Below are 15,825 nucleotides of genomic sequence, written 5' to 3' on the forward strand. Positions count from 1 at the left end.
CAGAGTTACTCTGACGTGACTGATCTTTATAGTACCATTAGTGCCACAGTGCTCAGGAGAAGTTAGAGACTGAGAAGTGGATTGCCATTGAAAGCATTCAATTTAAAATTTAAAATGCTCTTTTCTTCTTCTTTTTTTAAAAAAAGATTGTCCTTTATAGGAAAACTAGAAAATGGCAAGAATACCATTTTTACAAGGTAATTCCCGGGTCAGAGACCTTGCACATTTGAGGGCTTGATTTTGATTCAGTGCAGGTCAAAGGTGGCCTTAGCTCTCTTCCCACCAGTTCAGCCAGCACAGAGTATGTGAGCTTGGGACATCACCATGTTTAAAGTGATGTCGTACTTTGTCGCTTTTCAGGCCAAGGTGACGGAGGAGCTCGCTGCTGCCACTGCACAGGTCTCTCATCTGCACCTGAAAATGACAGCCCACCAAAAGAAAGAAACAGAGCTGCAGGTCCAGCTCACAGAGAGCATGAAGGAGACAGACCTCCTCAGGGGCCAGCTCGCCCAACTGCAGGCAGAGCTCTCAGGTACGCTGTGGAGGGGGCTGGGGCTGTGACCAAGTAAGCGTAAGCAATTACACTGTTTCCTTCCCCTCGGTCCATCTGACAGAAAGCTCATGAAGGTTATGAAGGATGAAGCCAAAAATTGAGGTGAACCAGTATAAACCTACAGGATTGACATAAATGACAACAGGAGAACTGACCGTCCATTTAGTGCCACTAAGTGGCCACAGTTCTGCTATGTTTGGTCAAGTGTTCAGTCTCTTTGGTACTTAGGATTTGCCTCACAGGCCTTGAAGAAATAATCTAACTTGTGACTAACCTAACTGGGGGGTTCCTCTAACTTGTGACTCAGTAGAGGCTTAAGAAGGTGCTTCCTGCATTGGTTGCCTCTTTCCTAGAGGATGGATTGCAGTCTTTCAGCCTGGCACTCAAGGCCCCTCCACCTTGGCTTATTTCCTGTTATGTTGCTTAATTCATCGTAGCTGTGGGCATACTAGCCAGCCTGCTGCTTCAGCACATCCTGTATTTGTCTTGCTTTTTATCAGTACTGTTCTCTGGACTTGTGGTGTGCCCACCATCACCAAGATTTACCTCCAGTTCTCTCCAAAAACTGCCTCTTTCAGAAACTTCACCCTTTTTTTTGCCTCTAGAATATTTGATCTCCTTTAAAGTCTTGCATCTCTGAGTGCATTATTATGACCATTTTCAGAGTTAGCCTTTGATCAGCACTACTTGTGTGTCTGTTTTCCCTTCTATAATGCAAGCCTCTGAAGGGCAAATATGATGCCTTGCTCATCTTGTGAAGTCCTCCCCTTAGTACTAGTTCAGTGCCTGGCACGAAGGTGCTGCTCGTGACATGGTGAAAAGCAGATTTGTGAAGACTGGCATGTTGATTCACCCACCACCTTGTAAAAATAAATGCAGAAGGCACAGATGGGACCAGTGGGTCAGGTATGGCAAGAACAGCAACAGTTAAGAAACAAAATTCACTTGCCCAAAAAGAGAGCTAAAAAACACTGATCTCAGTTGGTGAAGTGATACCTTGAAGATAAATCCTTTCCTTCTTAGAGCATCACTTGAGCAAACTTGAGGGAAAATCTTAGATTCAAATGTCATACTGATATCTTCTTTCCTGTTTTCACGGTGCCCTGTGACAGTTACCTTAAGGGTACCATAACGTCTCAAAAGTTTTCCAACAAAATTAATTTTGATGCGTTACATTTTAAAAATTACTATTTTCCTATTGAAGTATAGTTGATTTACAATGTTTTACAATATTGTGTTAATTACTACTATACAGCAGAGTGATTCAGTTATACATATATATGTATATATTCTTTTTTTTAAATCTTTTCCATTATGGTTTATCATAGGGATATTACCCCTATGGCACAGATATCCCTCTGTGCCATACAGTAGGACCTTGTTTGATGTATTACATTTTAAAGAAATTTTCCAAATAGCTTTATTTGAGAAGGAGTGTTTAGAAAACAGACTATTGATAGAATGTCCCAGCTACCAAGAAAGTTGAGAATATCTTACCAGGCATTGAGAAAGGGCCTGGACTAAACAAAGATCTCAGTGTGTTGAGTCCCGTGGGTTGAGATGATGACTGACATGGAACTGAGGGACGGATACATTTCAGGGGTGATCTCTGACTGCTTGCTACACTTCTCTTCCATTTTGTGTGTGTCGGAGGTGACCTGTAGGTACAGAGATAAATATGGATGGGTGTGGAAGTCAGTGGGTCAGTTTATGGCTTGATAAGCCTGTTGCTGGTCAGTGAGGTGATGCTGGAAGAAGTGAGTGGAAGAGGCTCGTGTGGGAGGGTTGGAAGATGAGAGAACACAGTTTTGAAGGAGCTGTCAGGATGCCGTACAGCCCACGGCAGCTCTGGTTCTACAGCCACGCCTTCGTGCTATCATATCTCAGAGGTCCAAGAAACCTCCCAGCAAGTGCAGTCCAAACTCAAGAGTGAAAAGCAGAGCCGGAGACAGCTGGAACTCAGGGTGACCTCCCTGGAGGAGGAGCTGACTGACCTGCGAACTGAGAAGGAGTCTCTGGAAAAGGTAAGCTCTCCATCTGAAGTTTCTCTGTTGTATCCAGGTGGCCAGAGTGGGCTGTTTCATAAACATTATTTTCCTTTTAAAAAGTACTGTAGCGTGTGCTCACTGTAACATACAAATAATACAGAAAAATATAAAAAATGAAATTTATGTTTTCCTCTTCTCTACACTAGAGGCAAGAACTATAAAAAAATGTATGATTATTCTTCCAGATTGTTTTCTTTGTGTATAATATATACATGCACATAGCACACATGTGTGTATGTATAAAGTATATGTTTACACATATGTGTACACTCATAACATTTTTAATAATAATGTGATCACTTTTAATACTTTAAAGATTGTATTGTGGCCGTTATACTGATAAGAATGAGAGCTTTCTCATTCTTTGTAACTACTACAGAGTAGGCTGCTGCAAGGCTGTACCATAATTATATTTAACTATTCACCTATTGATGGATATTTCTGTTTCTAACTGTTCACTGTTTCAAACATTGCTTTCGTGGATACCTTTGTACTGTATAACTTTTTTTGCAAATTCATTTGAGCATTTCCATAAAAATTGATTGCTTGAATTTGAATTGCTGCATCAGAGAAAATTCTCAACATTTAAATTTTTAAAATAAATGTCGCCAGATTATCCTAGAGTATGTTAGCTTACATTTCCAGCTCTGTGTAAGCAAGCCTATTTCTCCATTATTTTTCCAACTCTGCCTGTATAAATTTCTACAATCTTTCATGATAGGTGAAATATGCTTATCTTATCTTTAGGTGTATTTTTGTTCGTAGTAAAGCTTTCATATATTTAACACCTATTTGTATTTCCTCTGTTATAAACACTATTAAAGTGCTACTCCTTTGTCAATCATAGGTGTTACAAATATTTTTCTAGTTTGATGTTTTTTAACCTTATTTAGTGATAACTATTGTTATTTTATAAATTTAACGCTAGGATAATACTAGCCCCATTGAACAAATTGGGAACATTTCTATCTTTTTCTATATTTTGGTACAGCTTAGATATGAAGAGAGTGGTCTGTTTCTGAGCTTTTACTAAAACTCTCTAGTAAAGCCCTTTGCCTAGTGCCCTTTTAGAGGATAAATCTTGGTCTGTACTTTGTTTCTTCCATAATTTTATCAGGTTTTTTTTAAAAAAGTTCTTTCTGATTTTGAGGGCTGTTTCAATTTTTCATTGTTCTCGATACTCCTACAGTGATCACCCTTGTAACACATAATCTTTAGGATCTACTGCTTCCTTAAAATAAAGTCTAATTTGTGTAATTTCTGGGTGTGTGTATGTATTTTGAAGGTCCTGTCACAGAATTGTGACTTTCTTACCAGCAGATTGTGAAAGATGTTCCTCAGAGATGAGGAACATCTTAACAGTGGTAGGTATACAGGGAAATAAGATAAAGTAAATAAAGCTTTACCTTATTTAAATAAATAAATAAAGCTCTTCTAGTTTACCTTCTTATTGTCGCAGTTTTTTTTTTTTCCCTGCCAGTAGTCGAAAATGTCAAATATATTGGGGAAACTAAACTGAAAAAATGAATTGTTTCCATTAACGAAGTAAGGACCCAGTGATGTTAATAACTAGCACCACCATCACCATCTCCATTTATCTTCTTCAAACAACTGGAGCTGATGACGGTTCTCTTGTTCCTAAGAACCTCTCAGAAAGGAAAAAGAAGTCAGCTCAAGAGCGCTGCCAGGCTGAGGAGGAGATAGACGAAATTCGCAAATCACACCAGGAGGAACTGGACAAACTTCGACAGCTCTTGAAGAAGGCTCGGGTGTCCACCGACCAAGCAGCTGCAGAGCAGGTAATGGGAAAATGAGGCCGGGAAATCAAGGGCAGTGGCAGGACACAGCTAATCTCTAGTCATTTGACAGCAGCCTTTCTTTTTGTAAGTTTCTGCATTCGTGTTTATATGTTGTATGTTCTTTGGTTAGAGTGAATTGGTGTCCTTCATCTGATCATCTGTGGAATTTTGGAGGGAAATAAGTTTCTTCTGTTTAAAAAGGTCTAAGGGTCCAGATCCTGAAAAGTATGATCATATTATGGCCCTGGGGACCTGTCTATAGACAGTCACCCCTTTATCTGGTTGTAGTACCTTTTGGAGTCCTGACAACCAAGGTCTTCCAGATGGTTGTTTCTCTGCTAAATCTGGGCTCTTAACTTTTTTGCCTTATTAAAGATGGGGTTTCCCAAGATGCAGTTAGACCCCCCATGATACAGTGATTACTTTCTCTTGGCAGCTGTCTCTAGTACAGGCTGAGCTGCAGACCCAGTGGGAAGCCAAGTGTGAGCAGCTGTTGGCCTCTGCCAAGAATGAACACCTGCAGCAGTACCAGGAGGTGTGTACACAGAGAGATGCCAGTCAGCAGCAGCTGCTCCAGCTGGAGGAGAAGGTGAGCGTTTTCCCTTGGACTAAGTCCAGGGGATAAATAAGCCCAGGCAATTTAAGGTAAACAGGTTGTTCAAGTCTTGTAGATCCTTTTGTACCCGAAACATGTTAATCACTTTTGAAAACAGAATCATACTTGTTCAGCTCTCTGGTTGATCAGTCGTATTACACGTACTCATTTGGGATGACAGGTCAGTGACTTAGAAAAAGAAAAAGCAGCATTCATGTTCTGGACTATGTTTTCCATTATAATTTGATCCTTCATTTATTAAGCAAATACTTATTGAGTGCCAGTTGTGTTCCAGGCACTGTGTTAGGAAAAGGCTTACAAAGAACACTCCTCAGGAGTCTCACAATCAAGAAAGGGAGACCGAGAAACAAAGATAAGCATTAAGTGCTGTGAGGCCCAGAAGAGGAAGTGCCCAGGGGAGCAGAGCCAAGAGGGACAAGGAGCTTTGATGAGGTGGGGAAGGCCACAGGTGTTCTGGGCAAAGGCCCTGAGATGGGCTGGAGCACAGGTGTGGCGGGATCATCTGGCATAAAACGAGAAAGAGAAGGAGGGATGGCTTACCACCATGTATGGAAGTCCTCATATCTGGAGGTCAGTTAAAGTGTCCAGTTGAAAATCTTCCACTCAGAGATGAGGAAGGCAGTCTTGGTGGTGACCGTTCATATGTCTATGTGACTAGGGTTATCAGACCCTTCCTCCCATTTTTCATCATATTCTTGACCTAAGTAGGAACAAGGCACGTGACCTTGTTGGGAAAGAGGAGATGGAGTGGTGAGTTGGGACTGAGTGATGAGGAAATGGAGCACTCTGGGTCAGCAGGCCCGGGGTGGGGGTGGAGGGTTGTGGATGTCAGCAGGCCGACGTGAGGTTGACACTTGAAGCTTAGGATGCTTCTCCTCCTCCTGGGCTTCCTGACCTTCACCTGGAAGCCCAGGTTCCCAGGCCACAGCCACAGCCTGTTCGTTTTTGCAGTGTTCAGCCCTCCAGGTCCAAGTCACATCCCTGAGAGAGCAAAATGCACAGCACATCAAGGACCTAGAGAGCAAGGCCCAGACATCTGGGGTCGAAGCCACTGCCGCTGACCCCTCAGAAAAGGTGAGCTGACGTTTCAGAGACGTGAACCGTGTCCTGCAGGGCGATCGCCTGTGCAGAGCAGGCCTGCGGAAGGGACTTTGTCGTCGGTGTGTTGTGTCCTTAGCTTGTTTTCCGATCCACCACCATCTGACTTGCTGCTGCTGCTAAGTCGCTTCAGTCGTGTCCGACTCTGTGTGACCCCATAGATGGCAGCCCACCAGGCTCCCCCATCCCTGGGATTCTCCAGGCAAGAACACTGGAGTGGGTTGCCATTTCCTTCTCCAATGCGTGAAAGTGAAAAGTGAAAGTGAAGTCTCTCAGTCGTGTCCGACTCTTAGTGACCCCATGGACTTCAGCCCACCAGGCCCTCCGCCCATGGGATTTTCCAGGCAAGAGTACTAGAGTGGGGTGCCACTGCCTTCTCCGATCATCTGACTTAAATCGGAGTTAATCCATTGGAACCTGTCTCTTTGGTGGCAAACCCAAAGAGCCCTATGCTGAGGTCTGGATAGGTGAGGGAAATGTTTCTAAGTCACAGGAGAGGAGTAGGGAGCGTGCCAGCCTCTTCTGGCCACTAGTCCTCGTAGCCTGTGGCAGCTCCAGTGGTGGCCTCAGTGGGAGGGTGGCATCGGGGAGCCGTCTTTGAGAGTCTTAAGCACACACGCCGCAGCTTACCCGTCCTTCCTATAGCCCTTCTGTTGAGCGCTGCTCGTTATTCAACATTGTCCCCTCCACAGTGTCAGCCTTCGGGGTCTCAGTTCCTGACCAGCCGTGTCTCATGGCAGAGTCCTAGGAGGCCTTCATTGAAGCCTTCCAGACCTCTCTCTGGAATTTATTTATTTAACATCTAATTTATTTGGCCGAGCTGAGTCTTTGTTTTGGCATGTGGTATCTCGTTCCCTGACCAGGAAGGGAACCCGAGCCCCCTGTGTTGGGAGCCCAGTCCCAGCTACTGGACCACCGGAGCGAAGCCCCTCTCTGGAATCTACATGCATCCCTCAGTCGCTTGACTTTGGCAGCATGCATTTTGATCTTGTTTCTCTCTCCTCGCGTGGTTGTCAGGTCAAGAAGATAATGAACCAGGTGTTTCAGTCCTTGCGGGGAGAGTTCGAGCTGGAGGAGTCTTACAGTGGCAGGACCGTTCTGGGGACCATCATGAATACCATCAAGGTACAGCCGGCTGTTGTTTGTGTCATTGAGATGGGTATCTCCTTGCTTAAGTGCTGTCCAGAGGATCCTGAGTGAAAAGTTATTCAGGATTGTTGATCAGTAACTAGGATGTCTGTACAGATACGGGCAGCCTCTTTTGAGAGGAAGAAACAAAGGTATTTGTACTGAAAAATAACAAACAGAATAACAGAGTTACTTGAACTCAACGACCAATTGTGTTAATAGAGACTGAAGAACTAGGAGTGCCTCCGTTTCTGGTCAGTGATCCTCTCCTCCTTCTTGGCTTTTGAACAGATGGTGACCCTTCGGCTGTTAAACCAACATGAGCAAGAGAAAGGAGAGAGCAGCAATGAAGAGGAAGAGGAAGAAGATGAGGCGCAAGCTCGGAGCCCTTCGGGACAGTCTCAGGCACCCTTGGACAGGGGGAGCCAGGGGCCCCCGGCAGTGCTGTCGGAGTGGGTGGTCCAGGAAGATGCCCCGCTGTCTCCTCAGGGCTGTCCCACTCCCCAGGATGACGCACAGAGAAGGGAAGGGGAGCCCTCAGAAATAGAGGCAAGCTTAGAGATAAAAGAACGTTCGGTCTCTTCCGAAGTGGCTTGCCTCCCCTCCCGAAGAGCTCTGGGGCCCCCAACTTCAATTCCCCCCAGGCCTCCAGGCCCCGTAGCTGTGGACTCTGAGGGCGAGGAAGCACTGGGAGACGCTCATGTCAGGGAGGAAGAAAGCTCCACAAGACTGTCCCCGACCTCAGACCCCGAGAAGGTGGACCCACTGGTCGTGGGGCCTGAAAGTCCAGGAGGAGAGCCTCAGCCTCCAGAGCTCCAGGAAGACAGGGATGTCACAAGCTCGGCTGCTCCCTCCCAGGAACCCTGCGGCCCAGAGGCAGCTCCGGCAGCCATGGGAGCAGCACCTGGATCTGAACAGTGTTCTCAGCATCCCAGGTGTGTCCCCTGAGCAGTTTGAGAAGCAGGCGGCTGCCTGTGGAGGTTGTCTCCAGTTTTTCCAGGGCAGGTGATTCATCCTCAGAGACTGGCTGGCTGGCTGAATCACTCATTCATTGACGTATTTACTCGGTACCTGCCATGTAATCTGTGGGAGTGTGGGAGGCAAGGTGGAGTTGGTTTTTGACTTGAAGAGCTTACAGTCTATTAGGGAAAGCAAACAAGTGCTTATACAGTTGACCTTGAACAACACAGGAGTTAAGGGTGCTGACCCTGTGTGTGTAACTTTACAGTTGGCTCATCTCCAGATTCAAGTGGGGTCACAAAAAGTCAGACACGATTTAGCGACTGGACACCCCCATACTCACCCAACTGCAAATCGTGTTTATTGAAAAAAGTCTAGGTATCAGTGGACCTACATGGTTCAAACCTGTGTTCATCAGGAGTCAACTGTATGTTGTAAATGCATGATAAACGCTTTCTAAAAAAAGAAGGAAAGAATCAAGGTTATAATGGAGAATAAAGGGGCACTTATTCTACTTTAGGTAGGGGGACTAGGGAAGGATTCCGAGAAGGTGACGTGTAAACTGAGACCTGAAGGATGGATAGGAGCCTTCTGTGCCAAGAGTGGGCAGGTGCGTTTGCAGAAAGCAAGGCCAGCACACACAAGGCCCTGCGGTGGGGGTGCGTGACACAGTCCAGGAAGAAGGCACAGTGGGTGGGAGAACAGTGGTGTTATGCCAAGGTTGGAGAACTCGGTAGGAGCCAAGTCATGTGGGATTTTGTTGTCACTGTTAGAAGTTTGGACTTTAAGTGCAGTGAGCAGCTTTTAAGGGGATTTGACTGATTTACTGGCTTTAAAAGATTGCTCTGGCTGTAGGTTATGGAGTGAGTCAAGAGTGCTGGGGGTGAGTGTGGAGAGGTGGGGGGATTCCTGGGCAGTCACTGCAGCTGTTGGATATTTAGCCCAGAGCCTGTGGGCACTGTGGCCTGGGGCAGGAACATTTTCCTATGACTTGACTTTCCTGATTTTTCTTTCAGCCTCTCTGAGGATGAAGAGGATGAACTGTTTAAAGGGGCATCTCTGAAAATTCCGAAGCCCAAAGCACAGGCTGAGGAGGAGGATGAAGACGAAGTGGTAAGGAACTCCCAGGCCCTGCCAAGTCCTCACGCCGCCCCCTGGGGGCCCCTCCCCGCTGGCTGTGAGAAGAGGAAGGGGGTCTGCTGGTGGCCCACCCCCTGGGCTCTGTGTTCAGGGCCCTGCGCGAGCAGGCTTGGGGCTGGGAGGGAGCGGCTCTGTAAGCCTGGTGGGGATGGGCAGATACCACTCTATTCTTGAAAAAGGATCACAGTCTCCACTCATGCAGCAGTAATTTCTACTTGAAGAAAGTTGGGCTGCTTAGTCCCATATTAGAATGCTAAAGCCTCAGGTTTCCGGACCTCAACTCGGCTAAGGTGTTTTATTTTAGAATTGGAAGGGACTTTGAAGATCTTCTTGTCTAGCATCTGTATTCATAGACAGACTGAGGTTCAGAAGGATGATTTACCTAAAGCCACAGAGTGAGTTAATGGTATAGCTAGGACTCAAACCCCAGGCTCCTACTCAGACCACCTGTTTCTAAGCATTTTCTGCTTCATCAGCCTGCTTTCCAACCTGCTGCCTTGTTTTGTTATCACAATATCCCTGGGCAGAGAATGGGTTAAGTACTGATAGTGTAGGGCTTCCCTGGTGGCTCAGTGACAAAGAATCCACCTGCCAGTACAGGAGACACAGGGTACACGGGTTCGGTCCCTGGGTTGGGAAGATTCCCCTGGAGTGGGAAATGGCAACCCACTCCAGTAATTTTGCCTGGGAAATCCCCGGCAGGCCACAGTCAGTGGGGTCTCAAAGAGTCAGACACAACTTAGTGAGTAAAGCAACAGCAACAACGCTGATAGGGCAGCCCCACTTTACAGAGCTCCAGAGTTAAGGCCAGAAAGGTGATCTGCTGATTAAGCCTGGATCAGAACCCCGTTTCTCACATTCGTGGTCCCCGTTGTGCTAAGTTACAAGCATTCTTGGCTCTGTCTAGGACGTTTGACTGTTGTGATAATTTCACTAGCGTAAAATGTGGGTGGAGAACACAGATCAGAGTCAGGCTCAGTCCATCCCAGGAACAGAAATATGAGGTGAATGGGGGCAGATTTTCTCCCCTTTTGTATCCACCAAAATGGATTCTGCCTTTTTCCAAGACCTTGGGAAAACGGCTGTGGCAGAGCTGGGATCCAGCTCCTATGGACCAGAACCCTTCTCTCTTGCCTGTGTTCCCCGGGAAAGCGCACTGGTTCCTCTATTGGCCTTTCTTCCCAAGAATTACATTTTCATTTGAGAGTTCTGAATATGAACAAAAAGCCAATTGAGTATCTCAAGTGACTGTCCTATATATGGATGGAGTTTTCTGACTTTAGCAGAACATTATTGGTGTTAATACTAATATCATCAAGTTAATGTCTGTTTTTTGGGTACTCTGAAAACTATAGACATTTAATCTTCTGCCAGTTCAGTGAAATGTAGGCACTTTTATTCCATTTTGTAGAAAGAAGGCCACGGCTCTGGAACATTAAATGGCTGATCCAAGGTTCTGTAGTGGTACATGCACACCAGAACCTCAGCTGGAACAAAACAGAAGCAGTGAGCCACATTTTAAGATCGCATACCATCAGAGTTTCGAGATCACTTAACTGATGCCCAGGGAGAGGTTCGAGGTCTGTTAGTTGGGGGTGGAGATGGAATTAGCCCAGGGACCTCTGACCACATCACACCGCCTTCCTTTGGCTGGCCCTGGGAAGTCCGATCCCGGGCCAGAGTAGTTCACCAGAGCAGAAGGTACCTTACTTAGTAGAGAACACTCGGGAGTGCCTGTCTCTAGCGTCAGTCCCAGCAACCCATAGGATTGTCCCTGCCAGTCTAGAGGGAAAAGGCCAGAGGCTCAAGTCACGAAAAGTGGGGAGAGTTTCCTCTGGCTCGTTAATCCCCCTTATCCTCCTGCCTGATGGGAGGGAGGGAGGGAGGTGCCAGTGATACCAGGGATATGAGCCTACATTCCTGGGTTTTCCTCATCTTGGGATTCTCCACTTGGTAGGGCGGCCAAGACTTTAAATTCGACTCTCTCTCAAATGGTGGGCCCACGTCCAGAGCCAGGCAGGCTACCTCAGGCCACAACAGCGTTTTTTCAAATGTGACTCTACTCTTCCCAGCTTCCTTCTTCCTGTGTTTTCTGCCCTGAGGGCGGCTCTGCTTCTCTGTTTCCTTATCCTGCTCCCCCTTCCTTTTCCCACACAAAATGTGTAAGTTACCACATGCGAGAAAACCTGTCCAATCAATACATGTGTTTCTCAAATAAATGACAAAACGAGCCAAACGAAGTTGGTCTTCTTGTCTCCATGTTGAAAGATTGCCTCCCTTCTCTGACTGCTTGTCTCAGCTTTTCCGGAAGCCTGGGGTTTGCTGGCCTCAGGGTTTGTCCCTTCAGTTAAACCCTCACCAGCAGTCTCCTTTCCAGCCTGGAGCCGGGAAAGATGCTGGTCACTTCATCTTGCACAGGCGGGAAGTCCATCTGGTGCAGGGACAAGTGAGGACTGACTACTCTTTCCTGTCTTGTCAGAGCATGAAGGGACGCCCGCCCCCAACACCCCTTTTTGGAGATGATGACGATGATGATGACATTGACTGGCTGGGATGAAGACCCAGGAAACCGGTGCAAAGGTTTCTGTACCAACCCTTCCCTAGGCGTGATTTTGCACAGCCAGCGCTGGCTTTAGACAAGCCACGGGGTGAGGTGAAGGTGAGCACACTGAGGACAGTAGTTCAGATGCCTGAGCTGGCCCACCTCCGAGCCCCCGCCTGACCTGGTGAAGCAGCGTGGGACCCTGTCTTCAGAACACTGGGGTTGGCAGCAGCCCGCCCTGGTCCTGCCTCAGAGTCCCCCATGGAGAAAGGGCTGGGGGGCTCCCCTCCAGCGAGTCCCTGTGAAAGTCGTGCCCTCTCCCAAGCTTTTTATTCTCTGAACTCCCAGACTGACCTGCCTCCCAGTGCTCAACTGTGTCCCAGCGCCAGTACTGTCCCCTGTGGTGAGGTCTCCCTGGTAGAGCTGGTAGAGGGTAAAGTACCCCATCTAAACCCAGTTAACAGCCTTGCCTGCAGTCCTGGGACGTATATCTTTTCTCTGCCTTAAATCTGATATAAGAGGTCAATGAATATTTGAAATTAACAGAACAAAAATAAATGTCTGCAATGAAACCTGACTCAAGCTTTTGGGGTGAAATCGAATCTGGTTCCAAGAGCAGTCTGTGCCCTCTGGGAATGTGAGGGTAGGGGCTGTAACAGATCTAGGTTGGTTAACATGTGTGAAAGCACTGTGACACGCTTCCTTTGTACTTAACCCTGGAACTGTTAGGCTTTCCGATCACTGTCCCACTGTGCTTTCGGGCTCAGGGCTCAGGGTTAGGACCAGTCCCGTCGCCCACTGACTCCTGCAGGTCCTACACCCTAGGGAGCCAGGCAGAGAAGGTGGGGAGGGTCCCTGTGTCGCCATCCCTAGGGAGCCCGGCAGAGAAGATGGGGAGGGTCCCTGTGTCGCCATCCATCGTGGATGGCACCTGAGAGACCGAGTCTTCACTTGAAGAGCAGCTTCCATTTCCTCTGATTTCAGGCCCAGGACTAATGCAGGGAACAGTAGTGAGAAAATATTCACGGTCATTTTACTTATTTCAGCATTTTCCAAAGACCATGTAAGCAGTCTTTTAAAAGTAGAATAACTTTAATAAAAATGTTCCCTGATTTTAAATGTTTATAAGATAGGAACCCAGATTCCACTCCATCTCACCTGCCAATCAGACGTATCCTTTTTGATGATAGCTTTGAGCCTGTCTTCCATCTGTGGGCCTGGGAGGCCTAAGAACTACCATTTACTAAACTCTGTTGTTTAACAAGTAGGCGCTGTTGTGGGGCACTTTACCCAGACTGTCTCATCTCCAGCGGCCCTCACAGAAGATATTTATCCTCCTTTTATAGAGGAGATTGAGGCTTAGAGAGGTAAAGTCACCCGTCCAACCTTGCATAGCTAGGAAGCGACAGAACGGGGATGCAGATCCTGGCCGTGGGATTCTGAAGCCAGGGCTCTTGGCCAGCCCAGCAGCATTTGTCCTGGGTTGAGGGAGGAGGGCAGTGTTGTATGTCAGAAATACAGGCTCCTGGGCCCCACCCCAGGTCCCCTGAAACAGAATTTCCGTCCTGTTAGGGTGAAATACACACAGCATAGACTTTTCAGTCTCCACTGTCTGCATTCACACCCTTGTTCCACTGGGTGCCGTGTGGCCGAAGCCAGTTACTGCCTCAGCCACAACCCTCATGCCAGGGAGCCTGACCACTTATTAGCTGGGTGACTGTATTTAGCTGCCTTAGCTTCCTCATCTGCAAGACAAGGGCAGAAATACTTTTGTGGGAATTAAATGAGTTAATACTGTAAAGTGCTTAGAACACTGCCTGTCTGGCACATAATAAGTATTATATAGGTGTTTGTTAAAAACAAAAATTCGAGTAGAGAAAATACCACCTTTTATGGCTTGACTCTGAGGACCGTTGAAATGCCTACTTAACCTGGCCATATAATCCATTTCTCCAGACAGTAGATTTTTTAAAAAGCCCTCCATGCTGTGAAAGCCTCAACTGTATTTAAAGAGACCATCAAACAAAAGAGGCTGCTGATCACCTATGGAGATGATCTCAGCAGTGCCTCAGGGCAGGGGAGGGGCCTTAGCTGGACAGAGAAGTGGATGCCTGACCGTCCAACTCCAAGACAGCAAATCTTAACACCTGTTGTGACACTGAGCAGCTTTCCAGCTCTGTGCTTCTTGTGGGGAGAATACACGGATCAGTACTGAAGGCGTCACGTCCTATACTTTCTGTTTGAGCTCTTATTGTAACTTTTAAAAAGTGGCTTTGGTATGTTTTTGCTTCTGCCCTCAGGGAGAGAAGGTGCTAATAATGGTGCTGACATGGGTATTTAGAGTCCATGTGACAGTTCTTTTTCTAATCATTATTTGTTACATGAACAGAAGAGTGGCTTGTTGAGTAGGCTGGCACTGAGGGTGTCTGCTGAGGGAACAGCCTTTTGGGGCTGGGTTTGTGGAGCACAGAGTTGTCTTCATGGGAGACAGACAGACTCAGGCCTTGGGCAGCCCTACTCAGCTCCCGCAGTTGCTCTCAGGGTTCCGTGAGCTTGCTGTTTGAATGAGGAGAAACAGAAGACAGTCACAGACTATTTAAAAATATATATTTATTAAAATAATTTCGTTTTTAATTCTCAAAGCTTCAGACCATCTTTCCTCTCGCCCATGAGGTACTTGAATGTAGACATTACAGTAGACAGCAGTGATTTTCTCTCCCTGGGTCTATTTTTTCCTTTTCTTTAAAGCGAAAAGGTTCAATATGTGTAGAGCCCCCACCTAACTCTACTAATGTAAGGCTTTGGCTTGATGGCTTATTACATCTTCAGTTGACACGCCCTGTGGCTTACTATTGGAACGAATCATGTTTCCCCACCAGATCACTATGGGTGAGCAGTAAGTAATAAATAGAAAACATCAGTATTGAATATTACTCAGTGAATTCTTGGTTTTGCATTAGGGGGAGGATCAGGATAAGATTAAGGCCATGAAGAGCTCCCCGCCCCGACACCTAAAGCTATTTAACTGTCACCTTCCCACGGCAGTGCCATCCCATGGGAGGAGCTCACTGTATTCGGAGGGTAGGTCACAGCCCTGCTTCTTTGCCTTTAGTCAGCTGTCACTTACTCTCCCCCCAAGAGAGGGAAAGGGGTCTTAGCAAATGCTGCCACGGTTATGAAATCTGCCCCCAGGTGCTGGTCTCCATCCCACCTCCTGTCACAGCAGCCTTCTTAAAGGCACAGAAAGACTTCGCCAGGGCCCTCTGCAGCCTGGCTGAGGAGCAGCAATGGCCTCAGAACTCCAGGGAGCAAGCGCTGGCTTCAGCTGAAAGTTTCCATGAGCTGGCAATGCCTTGAGAACAGCCAGCTGAAAAAACAGGAGACGTGGGGCGGGCAGTTCAAGGTCTGGAACAAGGCGCCCCAGGTCCTTCCGGCCCCCAGAGCCCTCACCCTCAACCAGCTAAGTCATGCTGAGAAGTGGGTAGGCCAGGTAGTAGCCCACACCTGAGCCCAGGACCACGCCGAAGAAAATCCAGGTGTTATAGGACATGACCGCCAGCATCACGAAGTAGCCAACGACCACCTGAGCGACATGGAGCAGAGACTGGCCGAAGTGACACAGAAACCACCTAGATGAACAGGAACGCCCAGTTAATGCCGGCCGCGAGCTGGAAGCTAGGAGTTGGTGTCAGGGAGTGGAAAGAGCAACCGAGGTATAGGACTAGCTTCTTTATAATCCGTATGCTTAACCCAGGAGATTTATTTTTAAGGAGACATGTCAGAAACCAGTGATAGAGAAGGGAAGAGGGACTCGTACAAGGAGTTTGGGATAATCATTTCTCCACCACACTGAGCTCTGAGTTTCCCAGTATCCAGGGCAAAAAGGGAAAATGTGTGATCAACCACATCTGACAAAGGATTACACAAAATCACCAGTAAGG

The 15,825-nt window shown here is 47.1% G+C and overlaps 2 protein-coding genes across 3 annotated transcripts in view; one reads left to right on the forward strand and one right to left on the reverse strand.

The window, feature by feature from the left end:
- The window catches only part of FKBP15 (FK506 binding protein 15, 133kDa), a 58,431-nt gene extending 45,970 nt beyond the window's left edge, over positions 1-12,461 (forward strand). For both annotated transcript variants that reach the window (XM_010835185.1, XM_010835187.1), the window contains exons 20-28: positions 361-532; positions 2,441-2,577; positions 4,245-4,400; positions 4,837-4,989; positions 5,968-6,090; positions 7,132-7,239; positions 7,534-8,177; positions 9,219-9,315; positions 11,822-12,461. In XM_010835185.1, coding sequence (XP_010833487.1) covers positions 361-532; positions 2,441-2,577; positions 4,245-4,400; positions 4,837-4,989; positions 5,968-6,090; positions 7,132-7,239; positions 7,534-8,177; positions 9,219-9,315; positions 11,822-11,899 — 1,668 coding nt within the window. In that variant the 3' untranslated portion in view covers positions 11,900-12,461. The remainder of the gene's footprint in view (positions 1-360; positions 533-2,440; positions 2,578-4,244; positions 4,401-4,836; positions 4,990-5,967; positions 6,091-7,131; positions 7,240-7,533; positions 8,178-9,218; positions 9,316-11,821) is intronic.
- Positions 12,462-14,474: 2,013 nt separating this feature from the next.
- The window catches only part of SLC31A2 (solute carrier family 31 (copper transporter), member 2), an 8,197-nt gene continuing 6,846 nt past the window's right edge, over positions 14,475-15,825 (reverse strand). Inside the window, exon 4 of the mRNA XM_010835188.1 lies at positions 14,475-15,513. Within this exon, the coding sequence (XP_010833490.1) occupies positions 15,345-15,513 (169 nt within the window). The 3' untranslated portion in view covers positions 14,475-15,344. The remainder of the gene's footprint in view (positions 15,514-15,825) is intronic.

The sequence above is a fragment of the Bison bison genome, unplaced genomic scaffold (assembly GCF_000754665.1).
Source record: "Bison bison bison isolate TAMUID 2011002044 unplaced genomic scaffold, Bison_UMD1.0 scf7180017864039, whole genome shotgun sequence".
In the NCBI taxonomy this organism is placed as follows: Eukaryota; Metazoa; Chordata; class Mammalia; order Artiodactyla; family Bovidae; genus Bison; species Bison bison.